The sequence below is a fragment of the Bombina bombina genome, chromosome 1 (genome assembly GCF_027579735.1).
Source record: "Bombina bombina isolate aBomBom1 chromosome 1, aBomBom1.pri, whole genome shotgun sequence".
In the NCBI taxonomy this organism is placed as follows: Eukaryota; Metazoa; Chordata; class Amphibia; order Anura; family Bombinatoridae; genus Bombina; species Bombina bombina.
The window spans coordinates 89761325-89780928 of NC_069499.1; the positions used below are offsets into that span (position 1 = coordinate 89761325).

The following is a 19604-nucleotide window of genomic DNA, read 5'->3' on the forward strand; positions in this document are numbered from 1 at the left end:
AAGGCTGCAACTTGGTCTTCGCTTCATACATTTTCCAGATTTTACAAATTTCATACTTTTGCTTCTTCGGAGGCTATTTTTGTGAGAAAAGTTCTTTAAGCAGTGGTGTTTAGGCATCTGTCTTGTCCCTCCCGTTCATCCGTGTCCTGTAGCTTTGGTATTGTATCCCACAAGTAAAGGATGAATCCGTATCTTATAGAAGAAAAGTAAATTTATGCTTACCTGATAAATTGATTTCTTGATACGAGTCCACGGCCCGCCCTGTCAATTTAAGACAGATTATATTTTTTTGATTTAAAACTTCAGTCACCTCTGCACCTTTTAGTTTCTCCTTTTTCTTCCTGTACCTTCGGTACTGGGGGGTGGAGTCAAGGGCTATATAGACAGCTCTGCTGTGGTGCTCTTTGCCACTTCCTGTTAGCAGGAGGATAATATCCCACAAGTAAAGGATGAATCCATGGACTCGTCGTATCATAGAAGAAATCAATTTATCAGGTAAGCATAAATTTACTTTTTTGTGTTGGCTGTCCCTTTAAGTAATACCAGGCTCCACACACAAACTCTACCTCTAAATGTCGAGCCAAGCCCAGTCGCATTGCTTGGCTCCACCTCCACACCACCACCCAGGGCCGGCGCTTGTGTAAGGCAGTACAGGCAGCTGTCTTACGGTGCCCCCCGCAGGGAGCAGAAGTTTTATCTGCCTTGCGCCACATGATATACATTTTTTTCAATGAGGTCACTCAGTTATGTGGATGTGGGGGCATATGCTGTGGGGCTTGCGAGTTGCGCTAATATCTTTCCAATGTGCACAGACAGTGTGTGTGGAGTGAGTCACTCACTGTCTGAGCGGGAAATCAGATTCGGAATGCGAGGTGCATTGCAATTAGTCAACCACAGAGGCTTTGCCTTTACTCAGATGTGAGCGTGTCCCCTGCTCTATAGCTGCCTTGGTCTGTCTCATTGGACCTGGGTAGCGCAGGATGTTGTGATCGGATGTCATGTCTGTGCTGGTGCAGCTGCTGTAATTCCAGTGCTGTGGGACAGGTCCAGTCAGATCATAACACTGAGCAAGTTGGCCGAGGACAGGAAGGCAGAACACGGCCGCTTCTGTGCATTCTGTGGGGTGAAGATGATCCCACCAGAACACCATCAACTATCTCTATCTATCTATCTATCTGTCTATTGGGTACTTATAGAGCAAACTAATCACCCGTGAGGGTCTCAAGGCTCTAAGGGAAAGTGAATAGGAGGAGGGGGGAGGGGATGGGCGTTCAGTCAAAAAGCCAGATTTTGAGGTCCTTTCTAAACTTTGTAAGGGAGGTGGATTGTCTGAGGTGCAGCAGGAGAGTGTTCCATGTGTTTGCTGCCATGTTGGAGAAGGATCTTCCGCCCGCTGCGGATTTGCTGATGCGGGGGGTGACTGCAAGTGCTTGGTCGGCCGATCGGAGTTGTCTGGCGAGGGTGTAGAAATTTACATGGTGTTTGATGTATTTGGGTCCGATGTTGTGTAGGGCCTTGAGCGTGTGAGTGAGGAGCTTGAAGGGGATTGTCTTGTTGATGGGGAGCCAGTGAAGGTTCCTTAGGTGTTCGGTGATGTGGCATTGGTGAGGGATGTCGAGGATGAGTCTGGCTGAGGATGAGTCTGCACTAAACACTAGTTACTTTCTTCATGCAATCTATATAGCAGTGTAAGGAATTCTCCCTCAGTTTCCCAATTTTTCAAAAATCTATGCTTTTAAAGTTACAGCCCCTGTATAGCTCCCAGTGACACAGACTTATTAGGATATGGCGCTTATCCACCATGAAACTGGACCTCTTAAAAGTACATTCAACATCATAGAGGGACATATTTTCTTTGCTAGGCCCCTTTTTCTAAAAAAAAAAAATACATAGAAAATAACAGCTTGAATAAGAAACAAACTTCCTTATCGTAGAGCATTCAGTAATTCTTTAAAACACCACTGACAGCTAGTGTACTATATATTCCCAAATCATGTTTGTGTGTGAGCATGTAGGGTTGTGTGCATGAGTAGGTCTGTGTGAGAGTAATAATCTGAGTGTGTCTCTTTTTGTGTCTGCGTGTGATAGTGTGTTTGTGTTCTTGTATATGTTTGTGCCTATGTGTGTGTCGTGCGTACACATGTACAATGAAATGTGTGTTTATTTCTTTCCTAAGATATGGTGAGTCCACAACGTCCTTAATTACTGTTGGGAATATCACTCCTGGCCAGCAGGAGGAGGCAAAGAGCACCACAGCCAAACTGTTAAGCATCACTCCCCTTCCCACAAACCCCAGTCATTCTCTTTAGTTTTGGTATCTGAGAAAATTGAATATTTTTTGCTACAAGCAAGATTTTTGGGTCTAGCCGTACTCCACGTTAGTCTCTTCAGTAGGGCAGTGGTAGCTTTAGAGCAGTTAGGGACTTGTGAGGTGGGCCTCACTGCGTTTTCCTAACATGTTGCTGCCCTTGTATAGAAAGCCAGAGTAGGTTTACTCTGTTCTTTCTTTTTTACAGGTCTCTGTGAGGAACTGTGTCCTCTCATACCTTGTGAGCTGTCTACATGCCGGACCACGGATTTTGCAGGTAAGTGCTTTTTCTTCCAGGTGGGTTGATTATGCACTAAGAAGATTACAATATCATGCTTTTATAATTTGGGACATAGATAGATCCTGAGATAAATCCTGAGGTAGGATTACATCTGGCATGTGGCAGGCACTTTGAAGCATGTGTGAGACTGACTTGGCTCTTTTCTGTTAAGAAGGGGTTAATTTGTATTGGGCTCTTATAATTTCTTGGGGGGTTTTGTTTAATTTTTTTAAATCCCTGATGGACGCTGCAGTGTAAGGTGTATGTTTTTATGAGTACATAAGCGTTTGGCACAAAAAAAAAATTGCAGGGAAGCTTGCTCTGTTGTGGCGCACTTCTCTTTGCGCTGTAGTCTTTCAGTGGGAGGCGTTTCCTTTCCAACGGAGAACTAGTCTTTACGGGCCTTCCTGTGGCGCAGTGTTTTTTTCTACGGTCACGTGGGCGGCTTCTCTATCGGAGCAGTGTCGGACTTATATAGCTGCAAACCTCCTCTTCAGCTTGTCATCCGATCAGCGGCTTTGGGAGCAGGTAGGCGCCTCAGTCGAGACTGAGGTGTGGAGTTTCCTGAGGGTATTGTTTGTAGCGTATCTTCGCTCTGTTTAACTTTTGTTTATTTCTGTGGGTGATACTCTAAGCTGAAGTGGGCACAATTTTTTTTGGCACTAACGTTTTTTTCTTCAAGTGGAAATCCTGTTTGTTTTTCAACATGTCTGATCTGGAGCAAGAGCCTGTTCTGTTGAACTCATGCCTTTTGTGTTTAGAAGCGCAAATTGCTTCCCCTATACAATTTTGTTCTTCCAGTGTTAATAAAACTCTGCAGTGTAAAGAATTTTTTTTTTTTTGTACTGAGCCTAATGTCTCTCAGGATGATGCTGTTCAGGTGTTACCACAGTTTTCTCCTATAACGTCCTCAAGCCTCTATGGCATCACATGCAGTGCCCTGCGGTTTCTCTATAGCTCTTGGAGGGGTATATTTGCAAGCATAGATTGCTGCCCAGTTATCTTAAGCGGTATCTGCAGCATTAGCTTCCTTTCCAAAGTTAAAGGGCCACTAAACCCAAAATCTTTCTTTCATGATTCAGATAGAGAATACAAATTTAAACAACATTACAATTAAGTTCTATTATTTATTTTGCTTCATTTTTTAGATATCCTTAGTTGAAGAAAAAGCAATGCACATGGTGAGCCAATCACACGAGGCTTCTATGTGCAGCAACCAATCAGCAGCTACTGAGCATATCTAGATAAGCTTTTCAGCAAAGAATATCAAGAGAATAAAACAAATTAGATAATAGAAGTAAATTAGAAAGATGTTTAAAATTGCATTCTCTTTCTAAATCATGAAATAAAAATTGTAGGTCTCATGTCCCTTTAAAGGGAAAACCCAAGAGGAAAATGAGAGATTCAGAGAGTAAGGTTTCTGATCCAAGAACTGCTTCCCAAGTTGCTGTTTCTCATAAAGCTGATGAGGAAGATACGTCGGGAGCTTCTGAGGATGAAATCTCAGATTCGGACAGTATAATTCCTTCATCAGAGGCTGAAGTTGTATCCTTCAGATTTAAAGGGACACTCAAGTCGAGTCACCAACTCCTACTGAGCATGTGCAAGAATTCACAGCATATACGTATATGCATTTGTGATTGGCTGATGACTGTCACATGATACAGGGGGAGTGGAAATAAACAGAACTTTGCAATTTATTTAACAAAAATCTACTACTCATTTGAAGTTCAGACTAAGTGCTATTGCATTGTCTTCTTATCATACATTTGTTGATTATGCAAAAATCTACAGTGTTGACTGGTCCTTTAAGCTTGAACCCCTTTGTGTATTGTTAAAGGAGGTTTTGGCTACTTTGGATGACTCGGATACCCCTGTCGTTGTCAACCCTAAGAAATCTAGTAACTTAATAGTTACTTTGATGTTCCTTCCTCTACGGAGGTTTTTCCTGTTCCAGACCGAACTTTGAAGATTATTACACAGAAAGATTTACCATAAGGTATGGCGTAAATATCTTTATTGGTGTGAATCCAAGGGCAATCCTTAGAGTAGGGTTAGGATTCCTAGGATTTTGTCTTTTCTCCAGGAAGGTCTGGAGAAGGGATTGTCAGTCTGTTCTCTGAAAGGTCAGATTTCTGCTTTGTCTGTTTTGTTACACAAACGTCTGGCGGATGTGCCGGATGTTCAATCCTTTTGTTAGGCTCTGGTCAGAATCAGGCCTGTGTTTAAGTCTGTTGCTCCTCCTTGGAGCCTTAACCAAGTTCTTAAATTTTTGCAACAGGCTCCGTTTGAGCCAATGCATTCCAAAGATATTAAGTAGTTATCTTGGAAGGTTTTGTTTCTTTTTGCCATCTCTTCTGCTCGGAGAGTTTCGGAACGCTCGGCTTTGCAGTGTGATTCGCCTCATCTTATTTTTCATGCTGATAAGGCAGTTCTTTGTACAAAGTTGTGTTTTCTTCCTAAAGTGGTTTCAGATTGAAATATTAATCAGGAAATTGTTGTGCCTTCTCTATGTCCTAATCCTTCTTCTCATAAGGAACGTTTGTTGCACAACCTGGATGTTGTGCATGCTTTGAAATTCTATCTACAGGCGACTAAGGATTTTCGCCAGTCTTCTGCCCTGTTCATTTGTTTCTCTCTCTGGAAAACGTAAGGGTCAGAAAGCTACTGCTTCTTCTCTTTCACTATGGTTGAGAAGTATAATTCGTTTTGCTTATGAGACGGCTGGTCAGCAGCCTCCTGAGAGAATTACAACTCATTCCACAAGGGCCGTTTCCTCTTCTTGGGCTTTCAAAAATGAAGCTTCTGTGGAGCAGATTTGCAAGGCTGCAACTTGGTCTTCTATGCATACTTTTTCCAAATTTTCCACATTTTGATACTTTTACCTCGGCTGAAGCTTCTTTATGGAGAAAGGTTCTTCAAGCGGTGGTGCCTTCTGTTAAAGTCTGCCTGTCTTGTTTTCCCTCCCTAGTTATCTGTGTCCTCTAGCTTGGGTATTGGTTCCCAACAGTAATTAAGGACGTTGTGGACTCACCATACCTTAAGAAAGAAAACAAAATGTATGCTTACCTGATAAATTTATTTATTTCCGGATATTGTGAGTCCATGACCCCACCCTTTTTATTTAAGACAGTTATTTTTTACTAAACCTCAGGCACCTCTACACCTTTGTTTTGCTCCTTTTTCCATTACCCTTCGGTCAAATGACTGGGGTTTGTGGGAAGGGGATTGATGTTTAACTGTGGCTGTGGTGCTCTTTGCCTTCTCCTACTGACCAGGAGTGATATTCCCAACAGTAATTAAGGACGTCGTAGACCCACTATTCCGGAAAAAAAAAAATTGTTAGGTTAGCATAAATTTTGTTTTTTTTGTGTAGTCCATATTGAAGGTATGGGGTGGGATATCACATTCAGGGTTAAGTCCGTTAGGAGTCTAGGTGCCCCACTAACTCAAAATGTCCCCAGCCACCACTGGTCATGCTATACTGCTGTGTAAGGTGTGTAGTGGCATGTTGTGTAACTCACCTTGCTAGCAGTGCCATATTGTGCACCTATGTAAGAATGTATGTAATTCTGCTCCTATTTGTTTAACTGTTACCTTGTTGTAGAAATGTGCTATGCATAGACCCCATGTTGTTTTGTTGTTCGTTTGTCAATCTGTCGTCATGTGGTGCTGTGCAGTGTTGTGCTGCCTGTCTATACATATTGCACTCCACTTCCTAGTTAAATCATACCTTAAAGGTGTAACACAATGTGTGACATGATGTGCAGTTGTGTGGCTCTGTGAGATGCTGTCTAGCAATAAGGTTGTATAAGTAGCTTTTCTAAAAACATTGTTTTTGGGGTGGGGGCGGCAAAATGTATCTTTGCCTGTGCAACCAAAAATCCTAGCACCGGCCCTGCCACCACCTCTGCCCCAGACACCCCAGTAACAACTTGTAACTACTTGGCCATACCACACCAGAGCTCTGTCCCTGACTATTAGGATCTCTTTTCAGTTCAGCAAAAAAAAAATTTTTTTTGTAATTTCTTGTAACACACAACTGTGAATACACACACAATAAACTTACAAAAGTAACATTTCACTCTTACAGATAGCATAGTGAGAAATATCTACAATAAGTTTATACAAGAGTTAACACCACACTACAACACTACTGAACTAAGAATACACACAGGCACTCTCTCTATAAGAGCAGCTCAGATAACTGGAACCCACAAGTCACTCTTTAGAATCTTGATTTAAATAACTTAAAAATGGTTCTACTTCAATAATGGATCCAGTTTTCCAAATGTAAAAACCCAAAATGCAATTTGTGTTTTATTAAAAGGATATATAAGTCAAAGCTTGAAAGAGCAAGTAAACTGTTCAGCTCACTTGTCTTATCAAATTAACTTTATTTTCTTTGTATTTTTTGTTGAATAGCATATATAGGTATCCTCATGAGCGTGCACGTGTCTTGAGCAATACTTATAGCAGTGATTGCACCAATATTTGCTACGTTGCCCTCTAGTGCTGAACAATGTATAACATTGTTACAACCACTGCTGCCATATAGTGCCTTAGACACATGCATACTCCTGGCCCTACCTAAGTATGCTTTTCAATAAATGTTAGCAAGAGACTAAAGTCGATTTGATAGCAGAAGTAAATTGAAAAGATGTTTAAAATAATTTGCTCTATCTGAATCATTTAAGTTTAATGTTTACTTTAATATCGCTTTAAGTGTAATAAAATTGTTATGATGCATTTCAATATGAAAAATAAACATTTTTGCAATGTACTTTCATTAGCAAAAATGCTTCTAGTAAAAGTTATTACAGATTTTCCGTGGCATACGCACATATCCTGTGAGGGCTGTGCACTAGCATTCAAACACCTCACCTTCTCAGAGAGTCAGTGGTGGCTTGTATGACACAAATTATGTATTTAGAAGGAATACGCACCACCACCAATTCTCTGAGAAGGTGAGGTGTTTGAATACTGGTGCACGACCCTTACAGGATATGTGCGTAGGCTGCAGAAAAACAGTAACTTTTACTTAAAGGGACATGAAACAAATTGGGATAGAGAAGAAATATAATATGTACTTTAATTACTTCACCTACAAATTATACTGCAGTGCTTCGCCATTAACCTTTTCTTTTAAGTTTCCGAATTGTACAGCTCTAACTCCCCCCACACAATTTCTTTTATGGCTGTATCTATGTCCACCTTTGATTTGGTAGAATGCAAGACTCTAACAATCATTATCTACTGGAGCATGCCTAAAGCAAATAAGCTGCTGTAAAATACAATGCCTGTGTTTCTGATGCTAAACACTGATAAGGGGTGGTGGATCAGACTACTCCAGACAGCATGGCTTTGTAACTAACTAACGGCTAGATTTCGAGTTTTGTCGGTAACGACCCGCGTAGCTAACGCTGGCTTTTTTCTGGCCGCACCTTTAAAATAACTCTGGTATTGAGAGTCCACAGAATGGCTGCGTTAGGCTCCAAAAAAGGAGCGTACAGCATATTTAACGCCGATACAACTCTCGATACCAGAGTTGCTTACGGAAGCGGCCAGCTTCAAAAACGTGCTCGTGCACGATTCCCCCATAGGAAACAATGGGGCTGTTTGAGCTGCAAAAAAGCCGCGTTCAGCTCCTAACGCAGCCCCATTGTTTGCTATGGGGAAACACTTCCTTCGTCTGCACCTAACACTCTAACATGTACCCCGAGTCTAAACACCCCTAACCTTACACTTATTAACCCCTAATCTGCCGCCCCCGCTATCGCTGACCCCTGCATATTATTATTAACCCCTAATCTGCCGCTCCGTAAACCGCCACTACTTACATTATCCCTATGTACCCCTAATCTGCTGCCCCTAACACCGCCGACCCCTATATTATATTTATTAACCCCTAATCTGCCGCCCCCAACGTCGCCTCCACCTGCCTACACTTATTAACCCCTAATCTGCCGAGCGGACCGCACCGCTATTATAATAAAGTTATTAACCCCTAATCCGCCTCACTAACCCTATAATAAATAGTATTAACCCCTAATCTGCCCTCCATAACATCGCCGACACCTAACTTCAAACATTAACCCCTAATCTGCCGACTGGAGCTCACCGCTATTCTAATATATGTATTAACCCCTAAAGCTAAGTCTAACCCTAACACTAACACCCCCCTAAGTTAAATATAATTTACATCTAACAAAATTAATTAACTCTTCTTAAATAAATTATTCCTATTTAAAGCTAAATACTTACCTGTAAAATAAATCCTAATATAGCTACAATATAAATTATATTTATATTATAGCTATTTTAGGATTAATATTTATTTTACAGGTAACTTTGTATTTATTTTAACCAGGTACAATAGCTATTAAATAGTTAAGAACTATTTAATAGCTAAAATAGTTAAAATAATTACAAATTTACCTGTAAAATAAATCCTAACCTAAGTTACAATTAAACCTAAAACTACACTATCAATAAATTAATTAAATAAAATACCTATAATTATCTACAATTAAACCTAACACTACACTATCAATAAATAAATTAAATACAATTCCTACAAATAAATACAATTAAATAAACTAACTAAAGTACAAAAAATAAAAAAGAACTAAGTTACAAAAAATAAAAAAATATTTACAAACATTAGAAAAATATTACAACAATTTTAAACTAATTACACCTAATCTAAGCCCCCTAATAAAATAACAAAGCCCCCCAAAATAAAAAAATGCCCTACCCTATTCTAAATTACTAAAGTTAAAAGCTCTTTTACCTTACCAGCCCTGAACAGGGCCCTTTGCGGGGCATGCCCCAAGAAATTCAGCTCTTTTGCCTGTAAAAAAAAAACATACAATACCCCCCCCCAACATTACAACCCACCACCCACATACCCCTAATCTAACCCAAACCCCCCTTAAATAAACCTAACACTAAGCCCCTGAAGATCTTCCTACCTTGAGTCGTCTTCACCCAGCCGAGCCAAATTCTTCATCCAAGCGGAGCAAGAAGAGGTCCTCCATCCAGTAGAAGTCTTCATCCAAGCGGGGCAAGAAGAGGTCCTCCATCCGGTAGAAGTCTTCATCCAAGCGGGACAGAAGAGGTCTTCCATCCGATTGAAGTCTTCATCCAAGCGGCATCTTCTATCGTCATCCATCCGGAGCGGATCCATCCTGGCCGACGACTGAACGACGAATGACGGTTCCTTTAAATGACGTCATCCAAGATGGCGTCCCTCGAATTCCGATTGGCTGATAGGATTCTATCAGCCAATCGGAATTAAGGTAGGAAAATTCTGATTGGCTGATGGAGTCAGAATATTCCTACCTTAATTCCGATTGGCTGATAGAATCCTATCAGCCAATCGGAATTCGAGGGACGCCATCTTGGATGACGTCATTTAAAGGAACCGTCATTCATCGTTCAGTCGTCGGCCAGGATGGATGTTCTGCGTTGGAGGTCTTCAGGATGCTGCCGCTCCGCTCCGGATGGATGACGATAGAAGATGCCGCTTGGATGAAGACTTCAATCGGATGGAAGACCTCTTCTGCCCGCTTGGATGAAGACTTCTACCGGATGGAGGACCTCTTCTTGCTCTGCTTGGATGAAGAATTTGGCTCGGCTGGGTGAAGACGACTCAAGGTAGGAAGATCTTCAGGGGCTTAGTGTTAGGTTTATTTAAGGGGGGTTTGGGTTAGATTAGGGGTATGTGGGTGGTGGGTTGTAATGTTGGGGGGGGGTATTGTATGTTTTTTTTTACAGGCAAAAGAGCTGAATTTCTTGGGGCATGCCCCGCAAAGGGCCCTGTTCAGGGCTGGTAAGGTAAAAGAGCTTTGAACTTTAGTAATTTAGAATAGGGTAGGGCATTTTTTTATTTTGGGGGTCTTTGTTATTTTATTAGGGGGCTTAGAGTAGGTGTAATTAGTTTAAAATTGTTGTAATATTTTTCTAATGTTTGTAAATATTTTTTTATTTTTTGTAACAGTTCTTTTTTATTTTTTGTACTTTAGTTAGTTTATTTCAATGTATTTATTTGTAGGAATTGTATTTAATTTATTTATTGATAGTGTAGTGTTAGGTTTAATTGTAGATAATTATAGGTATTTTATTTAATTAATTTATTGATAGTGTAGTGTTAGGTTTAATTGTAACTTAGGTTAGGATTTATTTTACAGGTAAATTTGTAATTATTTTAACTATTTTAGCTATTAAATAGATCTTAACTATTTAATAGCTATTGTACCTGGTTAAAATAAATACAAAGTTACCTGTAAAATAAATATTAATCCTAAAATAGCTATAATATAAATATAATTTATATTGTAGCTATATTAGGATTTATTTTACAGGTAAGTATTTAGCTTTAAATAGGAATAATTTATTTAAGAAGAGTTAATTAATTTCGTTAGATTAAAATTATATTTAATTTAGGGGGGTGTTAGTGTTAGGGTTAGACTTAGCTTTAGGGGTTAATACATTTATTAGAATAGCGGTGAGCTCCAGTCGGCAGATTAGGGGTTAATAATTGAAGTTAGGTGTCGGCGATGTTAGGGAGGGCAGATTAGGGGTTAATACTATTTATTATAGGGTTAGTGAGGCGGATTAGGGGTTAATAACTTTATTATAGTAGCGGTGCGGTCCGCTCGGCAGATTAGGGGTTAATAAGTGTAGGCAGGTGGAGGCGACGTTGAGGTGGGCAGATTAGGGATTAATAAATATAATATAGGGGTCGGCGGTGTTAGGGGCAGCAGATTAGGGGTACATAAGTATAACGTAGGTGGCGGTCGGCAGATTAGGGGTTAATTATTGTAGGTCAGCTGGCGGCGACGTTGTGGGGGGCAGATTAGGGGTTAATAAATATAATATAGGGGTCGGCGGTGTTAGGGGCAGCAGATTAGGGGTACATAAGTATAACGTAGGTGGCGGTCGGCAGATTAGGGGTTAAAAAAATTTAATCGAGTGGCGGCGATGTGGGGGGGGCTCGGTTTAGGGGTACATAGGTAGTTTATGGGTGTTAGTGTACTTTAGAGCACAGTAGTTAAGAGCTTTATGAACCGGCGTTAGCCCAGAAAGCTCTTAACTACTGACTTTTTTTCTGCGTCTGGAGTATTGTCGTTAGATTTCTAACGCTCACTTCAGACACGACTCTAAATACCGGAGTTAGAAAGATCCCATTGAAAAGATAGGATACGCAGTTGACGTAAGGGGATCTGCGGTATGGAAAAGTCGTGGCTGAAAAGTGAGCGTTAGAGCCTTTTTTGAATGACTCCAAATACTGGCGGTAGCCAAAAACCAGCGTTAGGAGCCTCTAACGCTGGTTTTCACGGCTACCGCCAAACTCCAAATCTAGGCCTAATTTTGCTTATTTTTAAAAAATATTTTAAAATACTTGCCAGCCATTTTTCAACTTAGACCTTTTAGGATATGCACAGATCTCAACATGTTTTATGGCACTTTAAAGCATATTTGCTAATGAAAGCATATTGCAAAAAATGCTTCTATTTGACATTGAAATGCACCCGTGCACATTTCCTTTCTGACCTATCTATCCCTTTAATGTGTTTAACCCCCAATGGGTTAACAAAAGATGTGCTACAGCAAACAAAATGACATTTTCTATGAATCCTACCTGCTCAAATCTCAGTTTCTAATACAATTTGCCCTGTTTTTCAGCTTCACGAGTATAAATCCTCAACTCATCGAATATTCCGTTTAAACAACATCGCTAAAGCGTTAAAATTTTTGGAAGACAGCAATGTAAGTATGTTCTTTTGTCTAAAATGTACACTAGCGGCTCACACTCTTGTTTAATCTTTTTCTTTATTTGTTAGAATTCTTTCTGCATGAGTTCATGTGTTCCAGCCAAACGCTTTGTGCACCTTTTTAATGCTTGATATTATTTTGTTTTTCTTTTAATATTTAATGCTGGTAAATGAGGGCTTTCAGTTCTTGGCTTTTATTTTTGTGACTTGCTGCACAGCAGGGCATGGTGACTTTTCATTCTGTAATCCGATTTTCTGAGGTTTAAATGCCGTCTTGTACAAAAAAAAAAAAAAAAAAATTGGCAAGAATAGCAGATTCCATGCAATCAGCCTTGTGTTTACTATTCACTCTTTTAATTTTACCATCGCTATGGTTGACAACACACAAGGGACTAGGCTTTTTTTTTTTTTTTTTTTTTTTGTGGTTTTGGAAAGGTGGCAGCTCTTGTTGCTGTAGAATAGATGATCGGGTTTGGCAGTCGGCTTTTCTTTTACAATATAATGGCTTTTGTTAATCTTAATAATATGTTTATTCTTATTTAGTCCTACAGTGAATGCTGTATCCAGGGAGCCAGTATCTTGTGGATTTTACAATAACTTTATTGATACTAGAACAGGAGATCAAGAACTAGACAACCTGGACGTATTGTTTGTCAGAGACATAGAAGGCAGACAATTTTGTTACCTGCATATTAGAACAAGTAGTAGCTAAACACATTTTATTTTTGCTTGCAAAACAAATGAAGTAAAAGCAGCTATTTACCTGTGTACTGAAAGCATCAGGATATGTTTGTGTACAAGTGATACTGCAGTCTACATACCAGCTGGCTAATAGGACAATTACCACAGCTATGTTGGTGAATACTAAGGGAACCCTCCACAAGCGTGGAAACAAAATCTATTATTGAAGTTTAAAAGTGAAAAACAGTCACTTTAAAGAAAAAGCATAAGTTAAAGGGACAGTAAACTCAAAACAATTGTTTTACCTCGCCATGCAGTATGTGCCCCTTAAATGTGGGCAGTGGGACATTTAACTTTCTTCTGTTATGTGTGATCAGTCCATGGGTCATCATTACTTCTGGGATATAACTCCTCCCCAACAGGAAATGCAAGAGGATTCACCCAGCAGAGCTGCATATAGCTCCTCCCCTCTACGTCACTCCCAGTCATTCTCTTGCACCCAACGACTAGATAGGATGTGTGAGAGGACTATGGTGATTATACTTAGTTTTTATAACTTCAATCAAAAGTTTGTTATTTTACAATAGCACCGGAGCGTGTTATTACCTCTCTGGCAGAGTTTGAAGAAGAATCTACCAGAGTTTTTTACTATGATTTTAACCGGAGTAGTTAGGATCATATTGCTGTTTCTCGGCCATCTGAGGGAGGTAAAAGCTTCAGATCAGGGGACAGCGGGCAGATGAATCTGCATTGAGGTATGTAGCAGTTTTTATTTTCTGAATGGAATTGATGAGAAAATCCTGCCATACCGTTATAATGACATGTATGTATACTTTACACTTCAGTATTCTGGGGATGGTATTTCACTGGAATTACTCTGTTAAAAGTACATTAAACCTTTTAATAGGTATTTATTATGTTAAACGTTTTTGCTGGAATGTAGAATCGTTTGCATTTTCTGAGGTACTGAGTGAATAAATGTTTGGGCATTATTTTTCCACTTGGCAGTTGCTTGTTTTAATTGTGACAGTTTCGTTTCTCTCTCACTGCTGTGTGTGAGGGGGAGGGGCCGTTTTTGGCGCTCTTTGCTACGCATCAAAAATTTCCAGTCAGTTACTCTCGTATTTCCTGCATGATCCGGTTCATCTCTAACAGAACTCAGGGGTCTTCAAACTTCTTTGGAGGGAGGTAGATTCTCTCAGCAGAGCTGTGAGACTTATATATTGACTGTGATTAAAAACGTTGCTCTATAATTTTTATGTTTCAAATTTAATTATTGTTACTTTACTAATGGGAACAAACCTTTGCTAAAAGTTGTGTTGTTTTCAAGGATTGATGCTATAACTGTTTTTCAGTTCATTAATTCAACTGTCATTTAATCGTTTAGTGCTTCTTTGAGGCACAGTACGTTTTTGTTAAATAAGATTGTAACCAAGTTGCAAGTTTATTGCTAGTGTGTTAAACATGTCTGATTCAGAGGAAGATACCTGTGTCATTTGTTCCAATGCCAAGGTGGAGCCCAATAGAAATTTATGTACTAACTGTATTGATGCTACTTTAAATAAAAGCCAATCTGTACAAATTAAACAAATTTCACCAAACAGCGAGGGGAGAGTTATGCCGACTAACTCGCCTCACGTGTCAGTACCTGCATCTCCCGCCCGGGAGGTGCGTGATATTGTGGCGCCTAGTACATCTGGGCGGCCATTACAGATAACATTACAAGATATGGCTACTGTTATGACTGAAGTTTTGGCTAAATTACCAGAACTAAGAGGCAAGCGTGATCACTCTGGGGTGAGAACAGAGTGCGCTGATAATACTAGGGCCATGTCTGATACTGCGTCACAGCTTGCAGAGCATGAGGACGGAGAGCTTCATTCTGTGGGTGACGGTTCTGATCCAAACAGATTGGATTCAGATATTTCAAATTTTAAATTTAAATTGGAGAACCTCCGTGTATTACTAGGGGAGGTTTTAGCGGCTCTTAATGATTGTAACACTGTTGCAATACCAGAGAAATTGTGTAGGTTGGATAAATACTTTGCGGTACCGGTGAGTACTGACGTTTTTCCTATACCTAAGAGACTAACTGAAATTGTTACTAAGGAGTGGGATAGACCCGGTGTGCCGTTCTCACCCCCTCCAATATTTAGAAAGATGTTTCCAATAGACGCCACCACACGGGACTTATGGCAAACGGTACCTAAGGTGGAGGGAGCAGTTTCTACTTTAGCTAAGCGTACCACTATCCCGGTGGAGGATAGCTGTGCTTTTTCAGATCCAATGGATAAAAAATTAGAGGGTTACCTTAAGAAAATGTTTGTTCAACAAGGTTTTATATTGCAACCCCTTGCATGCATCACGCCGATTACGGCTGCGGCAGCATTTTGGATTGAGTCTCTGGAAGAGAACCTTAGTTCAGCTACGCTGGACGACATTACGGACAGGCTTAGAGTCCTTAAACTAGCTAATTCATTCATTTCGGAGGCCGTAGTACATTTAACCAAACTTACGGCTAAGAACTCAGGATTCGCCATTCAGGCACGTAGGGCGCTGTGGCTAAAATCCTGGTCAGCTGATGTAACTTCTAAGTCCAAATTACTTAATATACCTTTCAAGGGGCAAACTTTATTTGGGCCCGGTTTGAAAGAAATTATCGCTGACATTACAGGAGGTAAGGGCCACGCCCTGCCTCAAGACAAAGCCAAAGCTAAGGCTAGACAGTCTAATTTTCGTCCCTTTCGGAATTTCAAAGCAGGAGCAGCACCAACTTCCACTGCACCAAAACAGGAAGGAGCTGTTGCTCGTTACAGACAAGGCTGGAAACCTAACCAGTCCTGGAACAAGGGCAAGCAGGCCAGGAAACCTGCTGCTGCCCCAAAGACAGCATGAATCGAGGGCCCCCGATCCGGGACCGGATCTAGTGGGGGGCAGACTCTCTCTCTTCGCCCAGGCTTGGGCAAGAGATGTTAAGGATCCCTGGGCGCTAGAGATCATATCTCAGGGATACCTTCTAGACTTCAAATTCTCTCCCCCAAGAGGGAGATTTCATCTGTCAAGGTTGTCAACAAACCAGATAAAGAAAGAAGCGTTTCTACGCTGTGTACAAGATCTGTTATTAATGGGAGTGATCCATCCGGTTCCGCGGTCGGAACAAGGACAAGGGTTTTACTCAAACCTGTTTGTGGTTCCCAAAAAAGAGGGAACTTTCAGGCCAATCTTGGATTTAAAGATCCTAAACAAATTCCTAAGAGTTCCATCGTTCAAAATGGAAACTATTCGGACAATCTTACCCATGATCCAAAAGGGTCAGTACATGACCACAGTGGATTTAAAGGATGCTTACCTTCACATACCGATTCACAAAGATCATTACCGGTATCTAAGGTTTGCCTTCTTAGACAGGCATTACCAGTTTGTAGCTCTTCCATTCGGATTGGCTACGGCTCCAAGAATCTTCACAAAGGTTCTGGGTGCCCTTCTGGCGGTACTAAGACCGCGAGGAATTTCGGTAGCTCCGTACCTAGACGACATTCTGATACAAGCTTCAAGCTTTCAAACTGCCAAGTCTCATACAGAGTTAGTTCTGGCATTTCTAAGGTCGCATGGATGGAAAGTGAACGAAAAGAAGAGTTCTCTCTTTCCTCTCACAAGAGTTCCATTCTTGGGGACTCTTATAGATTCTGTAGAAATGAAGATTTATCTGACAGAAGACAGATTAACAAAGCTTCTAAATGCATGCCGTGTCCTTCATTCCATTCAACTCCCGTCAGTAGCTCAATGCATGGAGGTGATCGGCTTAATGGTAGCAGCAATGGACATAGTACCCTTTGCACGTCTACATCTCAGACCGCTGCAATTGTGCATGCTGAGTCAGTGGAATGGGGATTACTCAGACTTGTCCCCTACTCTGAATCTGGATCAAGAGACCAGAAACTCTCTTCTATGGTGGCTTTCTCGGCCACATCTGTCCAGGGGGATGCCATTCAGCAGGCCGGACTGGACAATTGTAACAACAGACGCCAGCCTACTAGGTTGGGGCGCTGTCTGGAATTCTCTGAAGGCTCAGGGACAATGGAATCAGGAGGAAAGTCTCCTGCCAATAAACATTCTGGAATTGAGAGCAGTTCTCAATGCCCTTCTGGCTTGGCCCCAGTTAAAAACTCGGGGGTTCATCAGGTTTCAGTCGGACAACATCACGACTGTAGCTTACATCAACCATCAAGGAGGGACAAGAAGCTCCCTAGCAATGATGGAAGTATCAAAGATAATTCGCTGGGCAGAGTCTCACTCTTGCCACCTGTCAGCAATCCACATCCCGGGAGTGGAGAACTGGGAGGCGGATTTCTTGAGTCGCCAGACTTTTCATCCGGGGGAGTGGGAACTTCATCCGGAGGTCTTTGCCCAAATACTTCGAAGTTGGGGCAAACCAGAGATAGATCTCATGGCGTCTCGCCAGAACGCCAAACTTCCTCGCTACGGGTCCAGATCCAGGGATCCGGGAGCGGTTCTGATAGATGCTTTGACAGCACCTTGGAACTTCGGGATGGCTTATGTGTTTCCACCCTTCCCGCTGCTTCCTCGATTGATTGCCAAAATCAAACAGGAGAGAGCATCAGTGATTCTAATAGCGCCTGCATGGCCACGCAGGACTTGGTATGCAGATCTAGTGGACATGTCATCCTGTCCGCCTTGGTCTCTACCTCTAAGACAGGACCTTCTGATACAGGGTCCATTCGAACATCAAAATCTAACTTCTCTGAAGCTGACTGCTTGGAAATTGAACGCTTGATTTTATCAAAACGTGGTTTTTCTGAGTCGGTTATTGATACCCTGATACAGGCTAGGAAGCCTGTTACCAGAAGGATTTACCATAAGATATGGCGTAAATACCTATACTGGTGCGAATCCAAAGGTTACTCCTGGAGTAAGGTTAGGATTCCTAGGATATTGTCCTTTCTACAAGAAGGTTTAGAAAAGGGTTTATCGGCTAGTTCATTAAAGGGACAGATCTCAGCTCTGTCCATCTTGTTACACAGGCGTCTGTCAGAAAATCCAGATGTCCAGGCCTTTTGTCAGGCTTTAGCTAGGATCAAGCCTGTGTTTAAAACTGTTGCTCCGCCATGGAGTTTAAACCTTGTTCTTAACGTTCTACAAGGAGTTCCGTTTGAACCCCTTCATTCCATTGATATAAAGTTGTTATCTTGGAAAGTGTTATTTTTAATGGCTATTTCTTCGGCTCGGAGAGTCTCTGAGTTATCAGCTTTACATTGTGATTCTCCTTATTTGATTTTTCATTCAGATAAGGTAGTTCTGCGTACAAAACCTGGGTTCTTACCTAAGGTAGTCACTAACAGGAACATCAATCAAGAGATCGTGGTGCCTTCCCTGTGCCCGAATCCTTCTTCAAAGAAGGAACGTCTTCTACACAATCTGGATGTAGTTCGTGCCCTCAAGTTCTACTTGCAGGCAACTAAGGATTTTCGACAAACGTCTTCCCTGTTTGTCGTGTACTCTGGTCAGAGGAGAGGTCATAAGGCTTCGGCTACCTCTCTCTCCTTCTGGCTTCGTAGCATAATTCGTTTAGCCTATGAGACTGCTGGACAGCAGCCTCCTGAAAGAATTACAGCTCATTCTACTAGAGCTGTGGCTTCCACTTGGGCCTTTAAGAATGAGGCCTCTGTTGAACAGATTTGCAAGGCTGCAACTTGGTCTTCGCTTCATACTTTTTCCAAATTTTACAAATTTGACACTTTTGCTTCTTCGGAGGCTATTTTTGGGAGAAAGGTTCTTCAGGCAGTGGTTCCTTCTGTATAATGAGCCTGCCTATCCCTCCCGTCATCCGTGTACTTTTGCTTTGGTATTGGTATCCCAGAAGTAATGATGACCCGTGGACTGATCACACATAACAGAAGAAAACATAATTTATGCTTACCTGATAAATTCCTTTCTTCTGTTGTGTGATCAGTCCACGGCCTGCCCTGTTTTTTAAGGCAGGTAAATATCTTTTAAATTATACTCCAGTCACCACTTCACCCTTGGTTTCTCCTTTCTCGTTGATTCTTGGTCGAATGACTGGGAGTGACGTAGAGGGGAGGAGCTATATGCAGCTCTGCTGGGTGAATCCTCTTGCATTTCCTGTTGGGGAGGAGTTATATCCCAGAAGTAATGATGACCCGTGGACTGATCACACAACAGAAGAAAGGAATTTATCAGGTAAGCATAAATTATGTTTTTTTATTGTTGTTTTGTCATCCATATAATGGCCACGAAGACGCCACCAACCCCCCTTTCTAATCCGCCCACCTAAAAGTGTCAGTGATTGCACAACCCATCCATGTTAAGAGACACCTTAGAAAAACATGCTTTTGCAGATGAGCAGATTAGCATGAGGGGGGACATCTTCAAGGGCCAATTTATGGGTGAAAAATAATATCACATTCATGGGGCACATATTGTCCTGTAATGTAATATTTTTTGGTATTTACTGTCTCTTTAGAGTAGTTGTATATCTATTTTTTAACCATTTAAGTGTAGATGACAACTCCTTTAG

General features: G+C 41.2%; 1 protein-coding gene across 1 annotated transcript in view; it reads left to right on the forward strand.

Annotated features, from left to right (window-relative positions):
• CLMN (calmin) overlaps positions 1-19604 on the forward strand; it is a 427590-nt gene that overhangs the window by 288206 nt on the left and 119780 nt on the right. Inside the window, exon 4 of the mRNA XM_053697501.1 lies at positions 12279-12362. Within this exon, the coding sequence (XP_053553476.1) occupies positions 12279-12362 (84 nt within the window). The remainder of the gene's footprint in view (positions 1-12278; positions 12363-19604) is intronic.